We start from the raw sequence: 26,422 nt of genomic DNA, 5'->3' as shown, positions 1-26,422 counted from the left end.
GGAATGGGCATATGATGGTGCATTGCTCCATCTTCACTTGGGTACACATAGCCGACCGCCACCTTAACGGACGCGGTCCTGAATAATATATGTAGCTCGCAATCTGTCTTCTCCGTGATATAATCCACGTGGTAGCTTCCTCCACATCCGTCAAGATGCAAGGAACCGACACTGCTTCTTCGCTGAGATGGGGCAGCATCGGCTTGTGCATCCTGTAGAAACAGCTGCTCATCAGGTGCCCTCTGATTTTTCTCAAGCGCCTCCACCCTAGTCCTCAATTCTGCTAACTCGTCGGCACCCTTCTTCTTCTTTCGCGAACGGCTTCTATAAGTGTCAGCGGACTCCGGGAACGCTTCCTTCATGGTGAGACCTGGGCGAGCTCGTACCCGTCCAACGTGTTCAGGATTCCCCAGAGCGAGTGTCAGCTCGTCATTCTCTCTATCGGGAATGTACTCTCCCTTTCTGACCTTGTTAATTGCATCTACAAGCTTCGGTATGATTTCCTCAATTTTTTCCTTCCATTTTCCCTGCGCAACGATCAACCCTGTCTTTGGGTCCAACCCTGCCCCATGAGCGAACAACCAGAACTTGGACCGTTCGGGCCAGTCCCATGTCTGTGGAGTGATTCCTGCATTCATCAGTTTATTTTCAAACTCTGTCCACTTCGGAATGGCACTCTTGTAGCCACCTGACCCCAAATGATGCGGAAGTTTCTTCTTTGAAGCATTTTCGGTATTTTTCTTCGATCGGGACACAAAAGTAGACGATTGCTTATACCTCTTAAATGCGGGCCAGTGATCTTTTATCTTCACTAGATTACTGGATCTTTTATCATCGAATACTGGATCTTCTTCCTTATATTTGTCCCATAAATTTTTCTTCCAGGTCTGGAATTGTATGGCCATCTTCTTCCATGTCCATTCCTTGACTTTATCCTTCTGGCCTTCCGTCATGTCTTCCGGTAGGCTGAACATTGTCAGTAGCGTGTCCCAAAGAAATTGTTTCAGCGTGTCGTTGACATAACTAGCACCACTCTCCGCGTTCTTCGGCTTATGCCACTCTTGAATGCTGATCGGTACATGGTCCCTAACAAGAACTCCGAATTGACTTGTAAATTTGCGGCAGTGCTCTTTCGGATGCTCTGGTTCACCATTAGCCTTGAATGCCGTGAGGGCTAACCTGCCCTCGCCCTTTAGCACCCGCGTCGGGCCTCGTTTTGATCTAACAGACTTGCTCGATGATCCAGAAGGCTAAAAGAAAAAATTATTCGTTAATAAGTGCAATACAAATAAATGAATGCATCTAGGGATGAACATAGACTAATTGATACATAGATATACACCTCCCCGGTGTTTGTGATGGACACTTCGTTGTCTCTTCTAATTTGTTCAGACTCAAGTCCCTCGCCGAAATCATTCAGAAAGTCTTGGAACTCGTTGTCATCTCCATCGGGTTCCAGACCACGGGCACTCTCATAGATCAATTTCTGCACCGCTTCTTCCCCCTCCTCATCTCGGACGAAGGTGCCGTCCTCCATACCTCAATGTCACTACAAAATTAAGAAAGCAATTACTTCATTCATCCAATGAGTCATTTAGCTAGCAATTCATTATTTGAAATACATAAGTTGTGACAAGTTAATAGCATAATCCTGTGAAATACAAACACATATGCCCTTAGGATATACAATAGCATTTCAATTAACGGCCCTCCTATGCAGTAAATCCATTTGCAATATGCCAACCATAAACATGTGAGTTTGTCCTTCCAAGTAAGGCGGTGGCATCGGCACATTTCAATAGCATTTGTAGGGAGGTGGCATCGGCGGCAGCTCCATCGTCCACGGACTCGGCACCGCCATGGACTTGGCACTCCTTCTCGATGTCGCGGTGCCACGGCCACGGACTCGGCGTTCCCCCTCCTCCCCTCGTTCTTCTCTCTATTTCTCGACCCTAACACTCGGCGGCGCGCCCCTCATGCTCAACATCTAACCCTACTACGACTACATGCGCCCGCCGCCGCCGCGAGGAAGCTCCGCCCGCGCCTCGGACCGCTCCAGGGCAGGCCGCGCCTCGGGCCGCCAGCGGCGAGCTCCGCGGCCTGCGCCTCGCCACGCTGCCGCAGACACGGGCACCGGCCGCGTGGGCACGGGCGGCGGCGCGCCTCGCCATGCCGCTGCAGGCACTGCCGCCGGCCGGGTGGGCACGGGCGCCAGCCCGCGCCTCGCCACACTGCCGCTAACACGGGCACCGGCCGCGTGGGCACGAGCGCTGGAGCGCCTCGCCATGCCGCTGCAGGCACTACCGCCGGCCGGGTGGGCACGGGCGCCAGCCGCGCCTCGCTACACTGCCACAGACACGGGCACCGGCCGCGTGGGCACGGGCGGCGGCGCGCCTCGCCATGCCGCTGCATGCAGGCACTGCCGCCGCGCCTCGCCCTCGTCGCTACATTCCGTCGAGCACCTGGTGTGCGGCGTCGAGCGGTGGTGTGCGGCGGCGTGGTGGCGCGGACGAACGGCCTCCAGGCGGTCTCGGGTGGCGCACGCGGCGTTGCGCGTAGCGGTGGCGGCGCATCGGCGGTCGGCGACGGTGCCGGAGAAGGGGAGGGAGGCGACGGTGCCGGAGAAGGGGAGGGAGGCGCACATACCTGCGCAGACGGCGCGGAGAGGAGCGGCGCCATGGACGAAGGTGATGGCGACGGTGACGGCCTACTGCGGCGTGGCGCGGTCGACGGCGTCAGCGTGGACGACGGTGACGACAACGGCGAGCGAGCGGCCGGAGCTTCCTCTTCGCGCGCGTCGTCTGCGGGGAAGTTTGGGGAAATTTTGGAGATTTTGCCCGCGGGCCAAGTGTACACGAGCCGAACCCCCCTTTGGTACCGGTTGGTACCACCAACCGGTACGAAAGGCCTTTCGTACCGGTTGGTGGTACCAACCGGTGCCAAAGGGTTTTTTTTGTTTTTCTTTTTTGTTTTACTGTTTTCTTTTTCTTTGCTGTTTCTTTTGCTGTTTCTTTTTCTTTTCTTTTTCTTTTCTGTTTCTTTTCTTTTCCTGTTTCTTTTTCTGTTTCTTTGCTGTTTATTTTTTTTCTTTTCTGTTTCTGTTTCTTTTCTTTTCTTTTTATTTTCTTTTTATTTTCTTTTCTATTTCTTTTCTATTTATTTTTTCTGTTGCTTTTCTATTTATTTTCTTTTCTGTTTCTTTTCTATTTATATTTTCTATTTCTTTTCTATTTATTTTCTTTTCTATTTATTGTTTCTATTTCTTTCTTTACTCCCGCCACGACGCCGTTCGCGCGGGAAAGTTTCCCGCCCCGACGTCGCGCGGGAAACTTTCCCGCCACGACGCCGCGCGTGGGAGAAAAAAGGCGAGAAAGAAAGGGCGGGAATAAAATTTTATTACGATTGAACTCGAATTAAAAGTACATAGTTCAACTGAAAATTAAGATACATGGCCACATTTGACTGTTGGAGTCATTCAGTCATACTCGTGCCTAGCCCTATAATACTCGCCACTGTAGTCGTCGTAGTCGCCGTCATCATCGTCGCTGGCATCGGGGTCGCGGTAGTCGAACCTCGGCGGGAGAGCACGCGTGGGCTGGGACTGAGGGTAGCGCAGGCGGGGGCCACGGTAGGCCATGACGCCCTAGAGAGTCCGGTCGCGCCACCACAGCCGACGCCCGGCCTCGTTGAAGTTCGAAGGAGGCGGGCCGCCCTCCTCGTGCCTCGCAAGCGCCCTCTCACGCCGATTGATGAAGAAGCTTTCCCAAGTCGGGTTGTAGTCGGGATGCCACTGGGGATTCCTCCGCTGCTCTGGCGTGAGCTCGAAGTAGTAGTGGTTCGTGATGGCCATCTTGTGCGCCACACCTAGAGGGACTGGAGGGACCGGTATGCCTCCGACCCTTAGCAACCAGCCGGTCGGGACGCGGTAGCCCGGCGGGCAGGGGTAGTTCGAGGCGCAAAGCGCCTCCGCCTCCCGGGGGGTTAGAGATACGATGGAAGCCATGGGAGAGAATGATGAGGTTTGCAGATATGAGTCTAGATGTGATATGTAAATGGAGGACAAGCGTACATATATATAGTGAAAAAATGGCGGGAAGACAGAGGCGGGAACCGGTGGAAAGCGCGGGAAGAAAATAGGCGGGAAACCTTTAGTACCGGCTGGTGGGTGCAACCGGTACTAAAGGTGGTTTTTCTGTCATGTAACAAAACTGTCGGTGGGATAAGGACGCGTGGGTAACATTTAGTACCGGCTGGTGGGTGCAACCGGTACTAAAGCTGTCGGCAGGATAAGGACGCCCTGCTCGATGAGATAAAGCATGTAGCGCACGACGCCCTGTCGGAGGAAGACGATAATGTAGAAGCGGCGCCGTGCCTATAAAAGGAGCATCGATACGCCATGGCAAGCAGCTCAACAAGCCAGCATGGATGGAGAGTTTCATCACCATGGATGGAAGAAAGGGTTGGGAAATCTCCTGTGGCGGAATTTCTCGAAGATGCCCTTGGTGCACACGCCCTATGGCATCTTCGGAAGTTCCGCCTCGGAAAAATTTCCCTGCAAGCCCGTGAAAGACTCCATCTCCTCTAACAATGTTGGGGAAAGGGTTGGGAAATCTCCCGTGGCGGAACTTGTCGAAGATGCCCTTGGTGCACACGCCCTATGGCATCTTCGGAAGTTCCGCCTCGGAAAAATTTCCCTGCAAGCCCGTGAAAGACTCCATCTCCTCTAACAATGTTGGGGAAAGGGTTGGGAAATCTACCATGGCGGAACTTCTCGAATATGCCCTTGGTGCACATATGCCCTATATATGGCATATTCGGAAGTTCCGCCTCGGAAAAATTTCCCTGCAAGCCCGTGAAAGCTACTTAACTAGTAAAACAATCCAACCATCTCCATTGTTAATATCTTACATACAGTAACATCATTACACAAAAGTGATTTCCATATTGAGATACACAAGTTATGATCCCTATATCTAGCTAGTCTTCTGAGTTTTCTTCGTCCGTTTCCCTTTCTTCTGACTGCGACGCAACCTTGGACAATCTTCATTATTTAAGATGATGCTTGGGTCAATTTTTACCTTGAAGGGTGGAATATCATCAAACTTATTATAATCTTCTGACATGTCTGTCTTGTCCTCTACTCCCACGATGTTTCTTTTTCCTGAAAGAACTATGTGCCGCTTTGGCTCATCGTATGATGTGTCCTCTTGCCTTTCTTTTCTTTTTTTCGGTTTGCTAGACATGTCCTTCACATAAAAAACCTGAGCCACTTCACTGGCTAGGACGAATGGTTCGGTGTCGTACCCTAGATTCTTGAAATCCACTGTAGGCATTCCGTACTGCGGGTCTACCTGTACCCCGTCTTTCAGGTTGAACCATTTGCACCGGAACAAAGGGACCTTGAAATTAGGTCCATAGTCAAGTTCCCATATCTCCTCTATGTACCCATAATATGTGACCTTGTTCCCATTGCCATCTTCTGCATCAAAGCGGACACCACTGTTTTGGTTGGTGCTCTTTTTGTCTTGGGCGAACGTGTAAAATGTGTTCCCATTAATCTCGTACCCTTGAAAAGTCGATATAGTCAAAGATGGTTGCTTGGCCAACAAGTACAGCTGCTCGTCATCAGTGACATTCATGAGACGTGTTTGCAACCAACCGCCGAAAGTCTTCATGTGTTCTTCAACAATCCAATCTTCACGTTGCTCCGGGTATTTAGAGCGTAAGATATCCTTGTGTTCCTCTTTGTACGGAGCCACCAAGATGGAATTATGTAGAACTGTGTAGTGTGCTTGACTGAAAGAATGTCCGTCCATACACGTTGTTGATTTCTTTCCTAGCGTGCCTTTTCCACGCAGTCTCCCCTCATAGCGCGATTCAGGAACACCGATCGGCTTAAGGTCAGGAATAAAGTCAACACAAAACTCAATGACCTCCTCTGTTCCATAGCCCTTGGAGATGCTTCCTTCTGGCCTAGCACGGTTATGAACGTACTTTTTTAAGACTCCCATGAATCTCTCAAAGGGGAACATGTTGTGTAGAAATACAAGACCGAGAATGCCAATCTCTTCGACCAGGTGAACTAGGAGATGTGTCATAATATTGAAGAAGGATGGTGGGAACACCAACTCGAAGCTGACTAGACATTGGACCACATCCTTCTGTAAATTTTGTAGAGTAAGTGGATCGATCACCTTCTGAGAAATTGCATTGAGGAACGCACATAGCTTCACAATGGGTACTCGAACATTTTCCGGCAGAAGCCCCCTCAATGCAACTGGAAGTAATTGTGTCATAATCACGTGGCAGTCATGAGACTTTAGGTTTTGAAACTTTTTCTCTGACATGTTTATTATTCCCTTTATATTAGACGAGAAGCCAGACGGGACCTTGATGCTACTCAGGACTTCAAAAAAGATCTCCTTCTCCTCTTTGGTAAGAGTGTAGCTGGCAGGACCTTGATACTTCTCTGGATTTAGGTTGTTTCCTTCGTGGATACTTTGCTGGTCCTGCCGTGCATCCGGTGTATCTTTTGTATTCCCATACACGCCCAAGAAGTTTAGCAGGTTCACGCAAAGATTTTTCGTCACGTGCATCACGTCGATTGCAGAGTGAACCTCTAAGAATTTCCAGTATGGTAGCTCCCAAAATATCGACTTCTTCTTCCACATGGGTACGTGTCCGTCAACATCATGCGGAACAGATTGTCCGCCAGGACCCTTTCCAAAGATCACTTTTAAATCCTTGACCATATCATATATAACTTCCCCAGTAGGGCGGGTAGGCTTCGTTCGGTTATCTGCCTCACCTCCGAAATGCTTTCCTCTCTTTCTTACGTGATGTTGTTTTGGAAGAAATCGACGATGCCCGAGGTACACATTCTTGTTTCCCAAATAATTACTTGTCGATCTCACCTAAACGCAGTGTGTGCATGCATTGTATCCCTTGTTTGACCACTGAAATGTTACCAAGAGCAGGCCAATCATTGATGGTTAGAAATAACAACGCTCGTAGGTTAAATTCCTTTTGTTCGTGCTCATCCCACACAGGTACACCTTCGTCACGCCACAACTCTAAAAGTTCTTCAACCAATGGCCTCAGGTACACATCAATGTCGTTGCCGGGTTGCTTCGGGCCCTGGATGAGCACTGGCATCATAATGAACTTCCGCTTCATGCACAACCAAGGAGGAAGGTTATAGATACATAGAGTCACTGGCCATGTGCTATGACTGGAGCTCTGCTCCCCGAAAGGATTAAAGCCATCTGTACTTAGACCAAATCTTAAGTTCCTTGCGTCATCTGAAAATGACTTGAACTCTCTGTCGATTTTTCTCCACTACGACCCGTCAGCGGGGTGTCTCAGCATCAAATCTTTCTTACGGTCCTCTTTGTGCCATCGCAACAACTTGGCATGCTCTTTGTTCTGGAACAAACGTTTCAACCGTGGTATTATAGGAGCATACCACATCACCTTCGCAGGAACCCTCTTCCTGGGGGTGGACTCGCCCTCAACATCGCCGTGGTCATCTCGCCTGATCTTATACCTCAATGCACTACATACAGGGCATGCATTCAAATTCTCGTACTCCCCGCGGTAGAGGATGCAGTCATTGATGCATGCATGTATCTTCTGCACCTCTAATCCTAGAGGGCAGACAACCTTCTTTGCTTCGTACGTAGTAGAGGGCAATACGTTCTCCCCTGGAAGCATCTTCTTTATTATTTTCAGCAACTTTTCAAATCCCTTGTCAGAAGTACCATTCTCTGCCTTCCACTGCAGCAATTCCAGCGTGGTAGCCAGCTTTTTCTGACCATTCTCGCAATTTGGGTACAACAGTTTGTTGTGATCCTCTAACATTATCTCCAACTTCAACCTCTCCTTTTCATTTCCGCAGTTCATCTTCGCATCAAGAATGGCCCGACCCAAATCGTCATCCGGGTCATCAAAAATCGGCTCATCGAAAATGGGCTCTTCTTCAGCTTCGTCTTCCCCCATTCTACTATCACCGTCTTCAGTGAATAAGGGATAGTTGTCACTATCCTCTTCTTCTTCGTTGTCTTCCAATATAACCCCTCTTTCTCCGTGCTTGGTCCAACAATTATAGCTGGGCATGAAACCGTTCTCCAGCAGGTGGACGTGAAGGGTCTTTGAGGTAGAGTAATCCTTCATATTCTTACAGGAACTACATGGACAATACATGAAACCATTCGACCGCATGTTTGCCTCAGCCACGCTGAGAAAATAATGCATGCCATTAATGAACTCGGGATGGCACCGGTCACCGTACATCCATTGTCGACTCATCGGCATTTTATATGTATATAAAAAATCATTAAGTACACAACATCGTGGATATATGAGTGACCAACTTGATACGTCTCCGACGTATCGATAATTTCTTATGTTCCATGCCACATTATTGATGATATCTACATGTTTTATGCACACTTTATGTCATATTCGTGCATTTTCTGGAACTAACCTATTAACGAGATGCCGAAGAGCCAGTTGCTGTTTTCTGCTGTTTTTGGTTTCAGAAATCCTAGTAAAGAAATATTCTCGGAATTGGACGAAATCAACGCCCAGGGTCCTATTTTGCCACGAAGCTTCCAGAAGACCGAAGGAGAGTCGAAGTGGGGCCACGAGGTGGCCAGACACCAGGGCGGCGCGGCCCAGGCCCTGGCCGCGCCGACCTATGGTGTGGGCCCCTCGTGCCGCCTCTTTACCTGCCCTTCCGCCTACAAATAGCCTTCGTCGCGAAACCCCCAGTACCGAGAGCCACGATACGGAAAGCCTTACTGAGACGCCGCCGCCGCCAATCCCATCTCGGGGGATTCTGGAGATCTCCTCCGGCACCCTGCCGGAGAGGGGATTCATCTCCCGGAGGACTCTTCACCACCATGGTCGCCTCCGGAGTGATGAGTGAGTAGTTCACCCCTGGACTATGGGTCCATAGCAGTAGCTAGATGGTTGTCTTCTCCTCATTGTGCTTCATTGTTGGATCTTGTGAGCTGCCTAACATGATCAAGATCATCTATCTGTAATTCTATATGTTGTGTTTGTCGGGATCCGATGGATAGAGAATACTATGTTATGTTAATTATCAAGTTATTACCTATGTGTTGTTTATGATCTTGCATGCTCTCCGTTATTAGTAGAGGCTCTGGCCAAGTTTTTGCTCTTAACTCCAAGAGGGAGTATTTATGCTCGATAGTGGGTTCATGCCTCCATTAAATGCAGGACGTGTGAGAAAGTTCTAAGGTTGTGGATGTGATGTTGCCACTAGGGATAAAACATTGATGCTATGTCTAAGGATGTAGTTATTGATTACATTACGCACCATACTAAATGCAATTGTCTGTTGTTTTGCAACTTAATACTGGAAGGGGTTCGGATGATAACCTGAAGGTGGACTTTTTAGGCATAGATGCATGCTGGATAGCGGTCTATGTACTTTGTCGTAATGCCCAATTAAATCTCACTATATTTATCATGTCATGTATGTGCATTGTTATGCCCTCTCTATTTGTCAATTGCCCGACTGTAATTTGTTCACCCAACATGCTTTTATCTTATGGGAGAGACACCTCTAGTGAACTGTGGACCCCGGTCCATTCTTTTATACTGAAATACAAATCTGCTGCAATACTTGTTCTTTACTGTTTTCTGCAAACAATCATCTTCCACACAATACGGTTAATCCTTTGTTACAGCAAGTCGGTGAGATTGACAACCTCACTGTTTCGTTGGGGCAAAGTACTTTGGTTGTGTTGTGCAGGTTCCACGTTGGCGCCGGAATCCCTGGTGTTGCGCCGCATTACATTCCGCCACCATCAACCTTCAACGTGCTTCTTCACTTCCACGATTAAACCTTGGTTTCTTACTGAGGGAAAACTTACTGCTGTGCGCATCGCACCTTCCTCTTGGGGTTCCCAACGAACGTGTCAATTATACGCGCATCAAGACTGTTTTTTGGCGCCGTTGCCGGGGAGATTAAGACACGCTGCAAGGGGAGTCTCCACTTCCCAATCTCTTTACTTTATTTTTGTCTTGCTTTATTTTATTTACTACTTTGTTTGCTGCATTATATCAAAACACAAAAAAAAATTAGTTGCTAGCTTTACTTTATTTACTGTCTTGCTTTCTATATCAAAAACACAAAAAAATTAGTTACTTGCATTTACTTTACTTGATTCATCATGTTTCCTTTTAATTTTACCACAAAAGACATACCGGTAGGACGTGGGTCTATAGTTGGGAGAAATAATATAGAAGAATTTTTCAATCATGTTAGTACCGTTGAAGATTTTGAAGATAGACACTTGGTAGAACTTGCTCCTACTTATGAAATTACTGCTGCTGCTTTAGTTCGCATGTTGGAAACTAAATTTGTTAATCTCAATCCTATAATCCAACACATGTTTCTTACACTCGGTGATATGGAAGAAGGGGAAAAGAAAGATTTTGTTTTAGAAACCCTTCTTAGAGAATTTGGTGGTATAGCTAGAGAGGCTAGAAAGGTCTTTATTAAATATAAGATGCTTGGTTCTTATACCAATTTTGTTAGTATTCTTGAAAAGATGGACATGGAGAGAGTAAGGTACACTAATAACATTAATGATGGTGGGGAGATCAAAGCACCAATACCATGTAAGCTCCTAGCAATGAATGAAGCGTTAGAAAATAACTATGCTTGGCTTGTTCCTGAAAATTTGTTTGATGAGAGTAGCAAGCCCAAGACTAATGAAAAGGGAGCCGCTGAAACTTATGTATCTAATATATTATGCATGGTTGAGAAAACTCCAAACCCTGCTGAAGATGCTTCATCTCTTGATAATACTTGATACACACTTTCTGCGCCTAGCTGAAAGGCGTTAAAGAAAAGCGCTTATGGGAGACAACCCATGTTTTTTTTACTACAGTATTTTTGTTTTATATTTGAGTCTTGGAAGTTGTTTACTACTGTAGCAACCTCTCCTTATCTTAGTTTTGTGTTTTGTTGTGCCAAGTAAAGTCTTTGATAGTAAAGTTCATACTAGATTTGGATTACTGCGCAGTTTCAGATTTCTTTGCTGTCACGAATTTCGACCTGCCTCCCTGTAGGTAGCTCAGAAAATTAAGCCAATTTACGTGCGTGATCCTCAGATATGTACGCAACTTTCATTCAATTTGAGAATTTTCATTTGAGCAAGTCTGGTGCCTCAATAAAATCCATCTTTACGGACTGTTCTGTTTTGACAGATTCTGCCTTTTATTTCGCATTGCCTCTTTTGCTATGTTGGATGAATTTCTTTGTTCCATTAATGTCCAGTAGCTTTATGCAATGTCCAGAAGTGTTAAGAATGATTGTGTCACCTCTGAACATGTTAATTTTTATTGTCCACTAACCCTCTAATGAGTTGTTTCGAGTTTGGTGTGGAGGAAGTTTTCAAGGATCAAGAGAGGAGTATGATGCAATATGATCAAGGAGAGTGAAAGCTCTAAGCTTGGGGATGCCCCGGTGGTTCACCCCTGCATATTCTAAGAAGACTCAAGTGTCTAAGCTTGGGGATGCCCAAGGCATCCCCTTCTTCATCGACAACATTATCAGGTTCCTCCCCTGAAACTATATTTTTATTCCGTCACATCTTATGTGCTTTGCTTGGAGCGTCGGTTTATTTTTGTTTTTGTTTTTGTTTGAATAAATGGATCCTAGCATTCATTGTGTGGGAGAGAGACACGCTCCGCTGTTGCATATGGACAAATATGTCCTTAGGCTTTACTCATAGTATTCATGGCGAAGGTTGAATCTTCTTCGTTAAATTGTTATATGGTTGGAATCGGGAAATGCTACATGTAGTAATTCTAAAATGTCTTGAATAATTTGATACTTGGCAATTGTTGTGCTCATGTTTAAGCTCTTGCATCATATACTTTGCACCCATTAATGAAGAAACACTTAGAGCTTGCTAATTTGGTTTGCATATTTGGTCTCTCTAAAGTCTAGATAATATCTAGTATTGAGTTTTGAACAACAAGGAAGACGGTGTAGAGTCTTATAATATTTACAATATGTCTTTTATGTGAGTTTTGCTGCACCGGTTCATCCTTGCGTTTGTTTCAAATAACCTTGCTAGCCTAAACCTTGTATCGAGAGGGAATACTTCTCATGCATCCAAAATCCTTGAGCCAACCACTATGCCATTTGTGTCCACCATATCTACCTACTACATGGTATTTCTCCGCCATTCCAAAGTAAATTGCTTGAGTGCTACCTTTAAAATTTCCATCATTCACCTTTGCAATATATAGCTCATGGGACAAATAGCTTAAAAACTATTGTGGTATTGAATATGTACTTATGCACTTTATCTCTTATTAAGTTGCTTGTTGTGCGATAACCATGTTTCTGGGGACGCCATCAACTACTCTTTGTTGAATATCATGTGAGTTTCTATGCATGTCCGTCTTGTCTGAAGTAAGAGAGATCTACCACCTTAATGGTTGGAGCATACATATTGTTAGAGAAGAACATTGGGCCGCTAACTAAAGCCATGAATCATGGTGGAAGTTCCAGTTTTGGACATATATCCTCAATCTCATATGAGAACACTAATTGTTGCCACATGCTTATGCATTAAAGAGGAGTCCATTATCTGTTGTCCATGTTGTCCCGGTATGGATGTCTAAGTTGAGAATAATCAAAAGCGAGAAATCCAAAATGCGAGCTTTCTCCTTAGACTTTTGTACAGGCGGCATGGAGGTACCCCATTGTGACACTTGGTTAAAACATGTGTATTGCGATGATCCGGTAGTCCAAGCTAATTAGGACAAGGTGCGGGCACTATTAGTATACTATGCATGAGGCTTGCAACTTGTAAGATATAATTTACATAACTCATATGCTTTATTACTACCGTTGATAAAATTGTTTCATGTTTTCAGAATAAAAGCTCTAGCACAAATATAGCAATCGATGCTTTCCTCTTTGAAGGACCTTTCTTTTACTTTTAATGTTGAGTCAGTTCACCTATTTCTCTCCACCTCAAGAAGCAAACACTTGTGTGAACTGTGCATTGATTCCTACATACTTGCATATTGCACTTGGTATATTACTCTATGTTGACAATTATCCATGAGATATACATGTTATAAGTTGAAAGCAACCGCTGAAACTTAATCTTCCTTTGTGTTGCTTCAATACCTTTACTTTGATTTATTGCTTTATGAGTTAACTCTTATGCAAGACTTATTGATGCTTGTCTTGAAGTACTATTCATGAAAAGTCTTTGCTTTATGATTCAGTTGTTTACTCATGTCATTACCATTGTTTTGATCGCTGCATTCATTACATATGTTTACAATAGTATGATCAAGGTTATGATGGCATGTCACTCCAGAAATTATCTTTGTTATCGTTTACCTGCTCGGGACGAGCAGAACTAAGCTTGGGGGTGCTGATACGTCTCCGACATATCGATAATTTCTTATGTTCCATGCCACATTATTGATGATATCTACATGTTTTATGCACACTTTATGTCATATTCGTGCATTTTCTGGAACTAACCTATTAACGAGATGCCGAAGAGCCGATTCTTGTTTCTGCTGTTTTTGGTTTCAGAAATCCTAGTAAAGAAATATTCTCGGAATTGGACGAAATCAACGCCCAGGGTCCTATTTTGCCACGAAGCTTCCATAAGACCGAAGGAGAGTCAAATTGGGGCCACGAGGTGGCCAGACACCAGGGCGGCGCGGCCCAGGCCCTGGCCGCGCCGACCTATGGTGTGGGCCCCTCGTGCCACCTCTTTACCTGCCCTTCCGCCTACAAATAGCCTTCGTCGCGAAACCCCTAGTACCGAGAGCCACGATACAGAAAGCCTTACTGAGACGCCGCCGCCGCCAATCCCATCTCTGGGGATTCTGGAGATCTCCTCCGGCACCCTGCCGGAGAGGGGATTCATCTCCCGGAGGACTCTTCACCGCCATGGTCGCCTCCGGAGTGATGAGTGAGTAGTTCACCCCTGGACTATGGGTCCATAGCAGTAGCTAGATGGTTGTCTTCTCCTCATTGTGCTTCATTGTTGGATCTTGTGAGCTGCCTAACATGATCAAGATCATCTATCTGTAATTCTATATGTTGTGTTTGTCGGGATCAGATGGATAGAGAATACTATGTTATGTTAATTATCAAGTTATTACCTATGTGTTGTTTATGATCTTGCATGCTCTCCGTTATTAGTAGAGGCTCTGGCCAAGTTTTTGCTCTTAACTCCAAGAGGGAGTATTTATGCTCGATAGTGGGTTCATGCCTCCATTAAATGCAGGACGTGTGAGAAAGTTCTAAGGTTGTGGATGTGATGTTGCCACTAGGGATAAAACATTGATGCTATGTCTAAGGATGTAGTTATTGATTACATTACGCACCATACTTAATGCAATTGTCTGTTGTTTTGCAACTTAATACTGGAAGGGGTTCGGATGATAACCTGAAGGTGGACTTTTTAAGCATATATGCATGCTGGATAGCGGTCTATGTACTTTGTCGTAATGCCCAATTAAATCTCACTATATTTATCATGTCATGTATGTGCATTGTTATGCCCTCTCTATTTGTCAATTGCCCGACTGTAATTTGTTCACCCAACATGCTTTTATCTTATGGGAGAGACACCTCTAGTGAACTGTGGACCCCGGTCCATTCTTTTATACTGAAATACAAATCTGCTGCAATACTTGTTCTTTCTTGTTTTTACGCAAACAATCATCTTCCACACAATACGGTTAATCCTTTGTTACAGCAAGCCGGTGAGATTGACAACCTCACTGTTTCGTTGGGGCAAAGTACTTTGGTTGTGTTGTGCAGGTTCCACGTTGGCGCTGGAATCCCTGGTGTTGCACCGCATTACATTCCGCCACCATCAACCTTCAACGTGCTTCTTCACTCCTACTGGTTCGATTAAACCTTGGTTTCTTACTGAGGGAAAACTTACTGCTGTGCGCATCGCACCTTCCTCTTGGGGTTCCCAACGAACGTGTCAATTATACGCGCATCACAACTTAATTAATTAATATTCAAGTTCATCGCATAAAACTAATTGTTTTTTATAAAAAAGAAGCGGGGCTCACCGAGGTGGTACCGTGCCGGCTAGGGGACGACGCTGGCGATCGACGGCGGTAAAGATGGGGATGATACTAATTAAAACCTACAAAACATACCATAATTTCAGCTCAAATTGCATATAAAAAAATAAAATCACTAACTTAGGCATTTCATCGAACACCTTGCTAGCACTACAAAATAGTACGAGTTAAAACTACCAAAGAAATGAGCTAAATTAGGAACGCCGGAAGGAAGGATGATATTGCTAACCCTTAGATAGATGGGTGCCGTTAATCTTGTTAAAATGGTGGAGAAAAATGAAGATTATTGGAGTGTGAGAGGTGGAGAAAAATTTAGAGTGTGAGGAAGAAGAGAAAAATGAGAGCCAGGGGGCTCGGGAAGGGTCTGGGCGATTTGATATAGCTGGGTACCCTTTGGTACCGGTTCGTGTTACGAACCGGTACCAAAGGTCCAGCCCGGGCCCCACCACGCGTCTGAATTTTGGCCGAAGACCTTTCGTACCGGTTCCTAACACGAACGGTACGAAAGCTCCTCACGAACCGGTACCAGATCTCCTCGCCCGCCAGAGCCCTTGAACCGGTGCAGATGACCCCATTGGTACCGGTTCGTAAGGGAACCGGTACCAATGGCTTAGATGGATGAGAGGTTTTCTACTAGTGAGAGGCGCATCGCGCACGGTAAGACGAAAGGCTTTTTCTAACCTTGATCTCCATCGACTCAACTGAATAGAACCTGATGACGACCGCTAGAAATCGCGACGCCATGAGAAGCTGGTAGCTGCTAGAAATCGGGTCGCCATAGAAATCTCGCCGTATGAGATAGGGCGAGGCGATGATTTAGTTGGATGCAGTTTTAAGCCATTACACCCGACCTCTGCATATCTTAGATGCACACAGCCGTTGTTTAGTTTTGACACACAAAAAAAGCGAGATTACATATCATATTGATAAATTGTAAAGACGCCTAAAGTGGAGGAGCTTCGATCCTTAGATTATGCTGCCATTCATGTAGGGAGAAAGTATCCCTCGCCGTAGCTTCCAACCGTGAACAGACCTCCGTAAATAGTTCTCGGTGCTCCACACGCTGGAGTGATGACCATACGCGGAGGGTGTTGGTACACCGATATATAACCTGCAACAGAGAAGAATTAGTACCATTAAACAATTTATCATTTCTACATAGCCAAAGCGATCAAATAATGGCAATCGCTCCCACCCTAATATGCTTCTTGAACCTAGGATCAATGCCATTTAGCCAATTCCCGAAGATATTGGTAACACTACGTGGCTGATACAAGCTCGAAGCTAACTGGATGACTGACCATATAGACCTAGCGAACCTGCAATTGAAAAACAAGTGCTTTATTGTCTCCTCCTGGTGACAGAAAGCACATTGTTTACTCCCTTGCCACTTCCGCTTAGCTAGATTATCTTTGGTGAGAATACCGCCTTTGCGGAGGTACCATCCAAATACCTTTTATCCGCAAAAGGATTTTCAACTTCCAAAGTTTATTGTTATTAGGTGTATCGATTGGTACATCTGGATGAATAAGTGCATTGTACATGGAAGCTACCGAAAATTTACCATTTTCATGTAGATTCCAACGAAATTCGTCATGACCAGGTTGTAGATGAACATTCGCCAAACGTTGAAGTAAGGCATTCCAGTCCAACAACCTCTGTCCTAACAAATCCCTACGGAACGTTACATTTGGAGGAGAATTGTCCATCACCTTAGTGATGGTCTCATTTTTGTAATGCACTATAGAATACAAAGCGGGATATTGTTCTCGGAGGGGTGTGCCATCAAGCCACCTATCCTCCCAGAAACGAATTTCCGATCCATCCTTAATGGAAAATGTACCATGACGGAAGAAATGATTCTTCGTTGCCATTAGTCCAGCCCAAAAATGAGAATCACCTGGTTTCCAAGTAACCTGTGATAATGCTTTTGCGCCAATATATTTCCTTTTAAGCATTGTTTGCCAGGTCCCTTCCTCCGTAAGCAGCCTGAACAACCACTTACCTAGGAGAGCAGTATTCTTGACCTCTAGGTCATGAATACCCAGCCCTCCTTGGTCTTTAGGACAGCAAACAACACTCCATTTTGTCAATCGATATTTCTTCTTCTCATTATCTCCTTGTCAAAAGAATCTTGACCGGTAGTAGTCCAGTTTTCGTAAGACTCCTTTCGGCAAGAGGAAGAAAGAGACCATATGCAGTACCAAATTCGTTAGTACTGAATTAATTAGAATCAATCTTCCTCCAATGGATAATAACTTGCCTTTCCAACTGCTAAGACGTTTCTGAAGTCTTTCCTCGACTAATTTCCATTCGGCAATCGTGAGTCTCCGAAAATGAACCGGAATACCCAAATACCTCATTGGAAACTGGCCCTGCCCACAACCGAACAACTTGGTGTAAGCGTGGACTTCATTCTGTGCCTCACCGAAACAAAACAATTCACTTTTATGGAAGCTAATTTTTAGACCTGATAATTGCTCAAACGCCGAAATAATCAATTTCAGGTTTGTGGCTTTCACAAGGTCTTGTTCCATGAAAAGAATTGTATCATCGACGTACTGAAGAATAGAAAGTCCCCCATCCACAAGATGTGGGACTACCCCTTCAATCAGGCCGTCCATCTTAGCACGTTCAATCATAATAGCAAGCATATCAGCTACTATATTAAATAGCATTGGTGATAAGGGATCACCCTGTCTGAGACCTTTTAGTGTTTGAAAGTATTTGCCAACATCGTCATTGACTTTGATGGCTACACTACCCCCAGACACAAAGGAATTAATCAAAGCACGCCATTCAACAGAGAAGCCTTTCATGTGGAGTGTCTGGTCGAGAAAAGACCATTTCACTTTGTCATATGCTTTCTCAAAATCATGCTTTAAAATAACCCCATTCAACTTTTTGGTATGTAATTCATGGACCGTTTCGTGCAAGGTGACCACCCCATCCAGGATGTTTCTCCCTTGCATAAAAGCAGTCTGAGAGGGTCGAACTACATGATCATAGCGAGTTTAGTCTAATAGTGGCCACTTTCGTGAAGATTTTGAAACTGACATTAAGAAGGCATATGGGTCTGTATTGTTGTATCCTTTCTGCCTCATTAACTTTCGGTAACAAAATTATCTCTCCAAAATGTAGACGAAATAACTCTAGTTGTCCGTCGTGAAGACAGCTGAATAAAGCAAGAAGGTCCGATTTAATGGTGTCCCAAAAGATTTGATAGAATTCAGCTGGGAAACCATCCGGACCTGGAGCTTTGTTGTGTTCCATTTGGAAAACGGCCCTTCTTACCTCCTCTTCAGAGTATTGAGCAGTAAGAAAGTTATTCTCCTCCATAGACACTTGGGGTATATCATCTGTTCGGGATTCATCCAAAGAGAAGGATCCTTCCTCTGGAGCTCCAAACAGATCTTTATAATAACTGGTAATATAAGCCTTAAGATGTTCCTGACCTTCAATGATACCTTCGTCCTAAATAAGATTATGAATACGTTTCTTCCTATGCTTTCCATTGGCAATGCTATGGAAGTACCTTGTATTCGAATCTCCTTCAAGGATGAACTGGCTTTTAGACCTTTGGTACCATTTGATTTCCTCCTCACGGAGTAACCTCGCAATCTCAGTATTTGATTGATTTTTGAGTTCAATCTCTTGCGTAGAAAGAGGCCTCATCTCAGCCAAAGCTTCTAAACCATCAATAATGGTTGAAAGCCTTAGCTTTTCTTTTTTAAGAATGCCTGTTATCTGACGTGCCCATCCAGTAAGGTGACTGCGTAACAAACGCATCTTTTTGTTCCACCTTATTATGGGAGAGGACGCTCGTACAGGTCTGCTCCATACATTTTTAACCATCTCATGGAAGCCTTCCCGCTGTAACCAACCCAATTCAAATTTGAAACGGTGGTTAATTGGCGGTCTGGATGCTTCAGTGGTTAAAAGTATTGGTGCGTGATCAGAAAGACGTTCGAGTCGCTCGAGAGCCCTTACAGATACCATAGGGAATTTAGATTCCCATTCAACATCCATAAGAACTCTATCAAGTTTTTCAAACGTGGGGTTAGGGAGACTATTTTCCCATGTGAATTTTCTCCCAATCATCTCGACTTCCTTCAAATCAAGGTTGTCAATAACAGCATTGAAAATGAAGGGCCAATGATCATCGAACCGGCCTTTACTTTTCTCGTGGTGAAACCTAAGCAAATTGAAGTCTCCCCCAATTAAAATTGGATGTGGATTATCTTTTGCTAGGTTTACCAGCTCACGCAGAAAGTCAGCCTTAAATTCATCCTGAGCAGCCCCATAAATAGAAACTAGACTCTAATGGAAATTGTTAGCTCTGTTCCGAATATGGATCTTAATATGATAATCTCCACTCGAACTTGCTAGAACTTCCATGGTATCTGATCTTACTCCTACCAGAATACCTCCCGACCGACCGCGGGGAGGACTAGATATCCACTCAAAGTCCAAACCGCCAGAAAGACGATTAAGTAGACTTTGAGAGAAATCACGTCTGCCAGTTTCAGAAATAGCAACAAAATCTAAATTATGATCTCGTATACAGTGAGCGATATGTAGATGTTTAGCCAAGTCTCCAAGATCTCTGCTATTTGAAAACATACCATTCATTGAGCAACAATTGTAGATTTTGAAACCTTTACCCGCTTCTTGGGTTTTTTATTGGATGAAGATTTTGACTTACGGCAAGACGCTTGCAGTTCATACAAAGAACCTAGCATCGCCTCATTCAAATCTCCCTCCGAGACAATACCCACTAGATTAGAGATAAGCTGACCATCCATTGTGGCATTCACTTCCTCATCATCTAGATCAGTATCATCAACCACATCATGAAGCTTAGGACTGACTTTGAGTCTATCAAATTCCATGTGCCTCAAGACGTTGGTGGAAAGATTAATTTCAGCTAAGTTATTACCCAGTTTCACGCCTACACTAGATAGTTTAGAAGAAATTTCTGGAGTGGAGAAATTGAGGTATGATCTAGCTAAAGGTGACGTACCAGCTCCATCCAGATTTTGGATGGCTTTGCGACGCATGGCCTTCTTGAGTGAGTCCTCGTCTGTCGCCGAAGACCCATCAGCTACCACCGCATGTCGACCACTCCGACGTGAGAGTGTTGGCGGGAGGAAAGAGGAGAGACGCGTGTTGTGCGGGTGGAGAAGGTACCTTTTCATCCAATGGTTGTAGATAAATCGTTAGCAGATCGTACAGCTAAACATCCTTAATCACCAGGATTAACGTGGAGCCTGATTGGGAGTCTCCAATTAGTAAATATAAGATGGCTTGGTGATTCTTAACTTGGAGCCTCGTCATTGACAAGTAGCTAGGGGCGACATTACATGCGGAATTCAGTGCCTAAACTTGCAGGGTGAAAACTCAACGTTTGGTCATAACTGGTTGTGCGTAGCAAATATTTTGTTGAAGCCATCATTTTGTGAGTGTGGCCTTTCTCCGAGTGAAAACCTATAGTTATTGATCATGGCGATGACAATTCTTGTTTAAAGTTTGCTTCTTGCAGGCGCCGTTTTTGCAGATTATGAATTTCTGGTATTGTCTTGGTGGTGGTTGGTCCATTATTACAAGGAACAAGTCTATGTAGCGGGATTTTTCTTTTCTGTATTTTTTTCCTTTATAGCTGTGTGCATCCATATTGTATTAGGGCACTGCGTTGTTGCAGAAACTAGGCGTAATTGCTATCTTCGTGATATTAATATATTATTTTTATTAAAACAGTACAAGGAGTAACTTTTATATTTCAAGCGCGGAAGATGAATCCAATGTACATATATGAAACACAACTCTCTGGCTTATAATGGCTTATAATCCTCACCAATGCTAAGCCAGTAAGAATAGTAAATAATACTAGTACTAGCAGTAAAAAATAAACGCATTTCAAGAGCACCAATGCTAAACCAGCACTTCAGTCCAGTGACCGAGACGCTCACACGGTGGACACGGTGTAGAACGCAGCGGCCGCGAGCGCGAACATCAGACCCGCTGGGCCATGGAGCGACGAGACACCATTCTGCTGCAGGTGCCCTGATGGCGTCGCCTTCGACCCTGAGTCGGCAGCCACTGGTGTCTGCAACTCCGGCGTGGTCGGCGCGTCGGCGACCGGAGCACTGGCACCACCAGCTGCGAAAGAGAGAAAACTTTTTCTTTCAGCAATGCATGAACCAAAAACAGAGCATGTATGTACGGTGGGTAGACCAGTTATGTCGATGGAACACTTACCGTCGTTGCACTTGCTCACCGGCGGGGTCTGCACGCTGCACGCCTTGGGCAGCTCGAGCGCTCGCGTCTTGTTGATGGTCATGCCGCCGACGGAGTCGCCGCCGAGCGCGCTACAGAGGCACTCCGGCTGGGACTGCACTACAGAGCTGAGCTGCGAGCAGCATGACTTGGCCGGCGCTGTCTCGTTGCCACTGATGTAGTTCATGCACGGGTACAGGCCGATCAGCGCCACCGTGCACCCGGACTGCGCATAGGCCGACGCCACCAGCAGCGCGGCCGCCGCCAGGAAGAGGCATCTTGCTCTGATCGCCGCCATTGATTTCCCTGCCTCTCTCTCTCTCCTTAACTTGCTACTACGGCGATAGTCTAAGCTTCTTTGGAGGATCGGAGCTAGATGCTGCTTGCTTGCGTTTGATTGGGCTGTGTGTTTGTGCTTTTGGAGTTGAGTTTGTGTCATTATATAGGAGTGATATTTGTTGGGGAAGGTGGAATTAGTTGGGCATGTTGGTGGGCTGCATGGTCCTACTTCCTGCACTTGACACGGAATGATTTCTTTATCCGAATTCCTGGAGCAGCCGTGTACAAGTTACTAACAGAAAAACTGTTATTTATGTGGCTGCTAAATTAATTAGTTGATATTTGCAAAAAAAAAATTAATTAGTTGATGTTCAGAGTTGAACCAGGTGTCGTTCGATGCCGTCTTTTTTTTTTTTTGACAATCAATACCACATATATTCATAATAACAAATAGTACATGGTAGAGATACACGAGCTGTCTCCAGCAATTACAAAATAAAGTCTAAAAGATACTAGCAAATCTTCGAGGTCTTCAAACTCTTTCTTCTTCCAAGACATAATCTTGTACTTTCCTGAAGGCAGCCAAAGATAGATAACAAACCATAGACCTGTAAATACCAACGAAGGTTCTCCCATAATTTTAATTTGAGCCGCAATGTTAAGGTTGCGTGCACGCGCGCAACCATTAAAGTAGTCAATCAACATCGGCAAGAGTACCAACACCAGTATGTCAGGGAATAAAAACCGATCTGCCTTGTCGACGTTGATGGAGAGCCGAGAGTACGAATCACCATTGTCGAGGACGTAGCAATTGGAACAAAAACTGCGAGGATAATCCTCCTTGCGGCAACCATGAGAAAAGATCCAAGATCGATCTGGCGAAGCAAGATCTGAACACCCATACCTAGATAATTGTAATCTTTTAACACCACCATTAACGCCGGGAAGAAGATCTCATCGTCGAACGAAAGGCCGAAGATCACTTATTGCAGACGATGCCATCTCCATTGCGGGAAAACCAACAAGAAAACAGCGACCAAAACCCTAACATAGATTAATGAAAAGACTACTTTTATTGAAAACTCCACGCATAGATCGGGTTCCCCGCTCCTCCCGACGCCGGCGAAGCCGACCGGAGGAGGGGGAACCGATCTATGGAGGAGGCTGAAGTGGAGGCGGCTAGGGCTCTTTCTTTGAAGGCGGCGGCTGAGATTCACGTGTCTTCTGTTTCGACGAATTGACTGCTTATGGTACTACGTACAGTCGTTCGATGCCGTCTTAGAAGATGACCAACGGTACTAACAACTAAGTGTCACGGTGGGGTTATGTTGACTGCCTCTTGTATTTTTCTTCAGGATTTGTCATCTTTACATGGAATGCGTAATACTTAAACTACTAGATACCATGGTGGGAAGACATTTTTATCTGACGAGGATTGATTTGATCTGATCTCACAAGTCGCATCAAGGTGATAGAGTTTACACCTTGTCTTCGCATGTACATAACGCACGCAGGCAATAAGAGTGTCAACGAAGAAAAGTAATAGGAATAATACATGATCATGCAAGATTACAATTTACAAAGATGTCTAAGGTGGTGGAGGGCTGATCCAACGAATATGCCACCACAATGTGAAATAAAAACATCATTGATCACATGTTCCAACCATGTGGCTCACAAGAGAAGGCGTATAGGCCGGGGTTTATTTTCAAAAAGCCAACTGTGGTTAAGTGAAACGAGTTGAAAACATGTTTTATCCTACTTTATAAATATTTCGTCAATCATGTAGTAGAGTTTAGTGAAACAAAAATATTACGCACCAAGTGTCTAATCTTCAACCTAACCCATGGATATTACACACCATGTGCACAAAAATCCCAGCTATAAACGATCGTATACACAAGATAGGGTTTCACTTGTGAATCATTCAATCCTACACACGATCATTTCTATAAAAAAAATCATCTCTTGCAGTTGCCTACCCATGCAACCACTAACATCCTCATACCGGCCCCTATGAAGATACCACCTATTTTTTTTAAATTTTTCAGGATACTTTCACTTTCTAAATTTGTTTGCTATTACAAATTGACAAATGCGAACATGGAATCCACTTGGAATTTGCCATTGGCATGTATACTCCATCAGAATTTGCCGCATCCATGCAATAATTGTACTAATGCGCCAACCACCCGTGAAGAGCATTCCATGTTGCAAGGTTAGGCCCGACTAAATCCCGCTTGAAATTCACACTATATGAGGATGTTCCGAACACCTCCATTATAGTATCACTTTTGTGACAGAATATGGTAAAAAGATAGTTATTAGTCTTAGAGGGTGATATTTCCAAGCATTTTATCCTAACAAAAGAAAATCGCCCAGCCTTTCTTGATTCAAAGTGGAAGATATGTGTTTCCTTAGACATGTCCAATATATGAATCTCCCAATTTCCAATAAACCTGGAAGGTGGCCTTTGAGCTACCATAATTTCTCCTCAGGACTTTTTGTCGGAGAAGCTTAAAAAGAAATTTAGTAAGGAGATCTTCAACTTTAATGACTTTATCTTAAAATACCAAGACTACCATGGTCTTCCATACGATATGTAGATTATTAGGCAATTTCCGAGTGAATTTAATCACATACGCATTAACATACTTAACCATACACATCATACTAAGCACATGCATCAGATTTGAATAAGGAGCAAGTAGTAGCGCAAGATTTAAGATGAGAAGCACGTACATCACGACTGGGAAGCTCATTTCATCAGTAGCATCACCATGGCCGTTGTTGATGTCGCCCATGATGTTGTCGGAGATGCCAGACTATCGATGAAGCAGAAGGCCGACGAGGAAGAAGACGATCAGCAATGAGAAGTCGAACCGAGATGCTAGCCAAAAATCTTATCGCCCGCCTGCCAATGTAGGATCTTGACGGATGGGATTTCCGAGGCATGCTCTCCCGTACGGTAATGCACACAGTCGCTGGGACGGGGAAGACTAGAGGACAACAACAAAAGGAACTGCGCTCAAGAGAGAGACATAAGCGAGTGGAGAATTCTAGATCTGTTTTGTTTCTCGTTTCCTTATACCAGGGAGGGGAGCCACCGACCAGAAACGCCATGCGTTGGAAGATAGAGACACGCTTCGAACATGCACACGCATGTACCCAACTCAGTTGGTGCACCAAGAAAAAAAAATCTACCACAAAATGTGTTTCAAACTTGAACTCGATTCACAACGCGACGTGACGCACATGCGTGCGAGGCGAGTGGCGGTGGAGGAGGAGTGCGCGTGAAATCTTCTATTGTCACTCACTTCCAAGAGTTAGAACATCATCCCTTATAAGCTGCTCCAGCTCTCTCCCAACTAGCAATGTGGGAATAAACTTTATTTCCAAAGTTGTCTCCAAGCTACCAACATGATGTACCTTGAGATTTCAAAAATTGTAGGCTATATGAGATGCTTTCCTTAGTTAATTGTAGCACATGTATTTCATTTGGTCCATATATTTTATTTTTCACTATCAGCTTACAAGAAGAAAATGGATTCAAAATAATCCAATCTTGTCATGACACCTTTTGAACAGTATTTCTAGAATTGCAGAATTTGATACCTCATCAACTTGTTAAACCTAATTATGTAACCACTAGCATTAGCATTCATCTCAATGCCAATGTTGGTGCTACTACCATTTTTGTGAAAATTATGTCTGTTACCCGGTATAAATGTTTCCAATATATAGTGCCAAAATACCCATCTCTGGTCAACTTCAATGCTGAGTATAAGTAAGCTGAAACATTTTAAAAGAAGCAGGTGACAGTCGACAAGTTGTGTTCCTAACCTAGTTACTTCTAGTGATAGCCCCATATAGCAACCAAATGCAGAGTGCTCTCATGCTGCAAACAAGTGCAGAGTACTCAACCACACATGGGTCCAAAATTATGCGAATGAAAAAACTAGCTAGATGAGAAATAGCCCAGCCGTAGTTTTATAAGAACTGGGCTTTTTCTTTGACCAGTGATGATGTAATAGGTGAACCAAGCTGATCGCTCATACGGTGGACATGGTGTAGAACGCAGCAGCCGCGAGCGCGAACACCAGGCCCGCCGGGCCATTGAGAGACGAGACGCCACTCCCCTGCAGTGGCCCCGACGGCGTGGCCTTCGACCCTGATCCGGCAGGCACAGGTGTCTGTACATCCGGCGTGGTCGGCGCGACGGCGGCGCCGGGAGCACTGGCACCACCAGCTACAAGCAAAAATAAAGGGTCGTTCTCAGAACCTTAACAATGCAGGAATCAAAAAGGCGCATGACAGAATGAACAGGTTTCATCGATTGAGCACTTACCGTCGTTGCACCTGCTTACTGGAGGGGTCTGCACATTGCACGCCTTGGGGAGCTCGAGCGCCCGGGTCTTGTTGATGGTGATGCCGCCGACGGAGTCGCCGCCGAGCGCGCTGCAGAGGCACTGTGGCTGGGACTGCACCACAGAGCTGAGCTGCGAGCAGCAGGATTTAGTCGGCGCCGTCTCGTTGCCGCTGATGTAGTTCAGGCACGGATACAGGCCGATGAGCACCGTTGTGCACCCGGACTGCGCCGCCGCCGAGGCCACCATCAGCGCCGCCACCGCTGCCGCCAGGAGGATGTTGCCTCTGCGGGACATGGCTGAATCCTCTGTTTGGATCGCTCGTAAAAAGCGAGAAGCTTTTTCTTGGGCTGGATGTAGAAGCTAGAAGCTGG

The 26,422-nt window shown here is 45.1% G+C and overlaps 2 protein-coding genes across 2 annotated transcripts; both read right to left on the bottom strand.

Annotated features, from left to right (window-relative positions):
• Positions 1-20,950: 20,950 nt before the first annotated feature.
• On the bottom strand, positions 20,951-21,799 carry LOC127292446 (non-specific lipid transfer protein GPI-anchored 5). The gene is made up of 2 exons (XM_051321835.2): positions 21,385-21,799; positions 20,951-21,285 (listed from the first exon to the last, which is right to left on the bottom strand). Exons 1-2 carry the CDS (start codon positions 21,698-21,700, stop codon positions 21,092-21,094), a joined length of 510 nt encoding a protein of 169 aa, XP_051177795.1. The 5' UTR covers positions 21,701-21,799; the 3' UTR covers positions 20,951-21,091.
• A 3,849-nt stretch (positions 21,800-25,648) lies between these two features.
• On the bottom strand, positions 25,649-26,422 carry LOC127292447 (non-specific lipid transfer protein GPI-anchored 15). The gene is made up of 2 exons (XM_051321836.2): positions 26,030-26,422; positions 25,649-25,930 (listed from the first exon to the last, which is right to left on the bottom strand). Exons 1-2 carry the CDS (start codon positions 26,343-26,345, stop codon positions 25,734-25,736), a joined length of 513 nt encoding a protein of 170 aa, XP_051177796.1. The 5' UTR covers positions 26,346-26,422; the 3' UTR covers positions 25,649-25,733.

Source organism: Lolium perenne, chromosome 4, assembly GCF_019359855.2.
Source record: "Lolium perenne isolate Kyuss_39 chromosome 4, Kyuss_2.0, whole genome shotgun sequence".
Lineage (NCBI taxonomy): Eukaryota > Viridiplantae > Streptophyta > Magnoliopsida > Poales > Poaceae > Lolium > Lolium perenne.
This window is presented reverse-complemented; position numbering and strand designations above follow the sequence as displayed.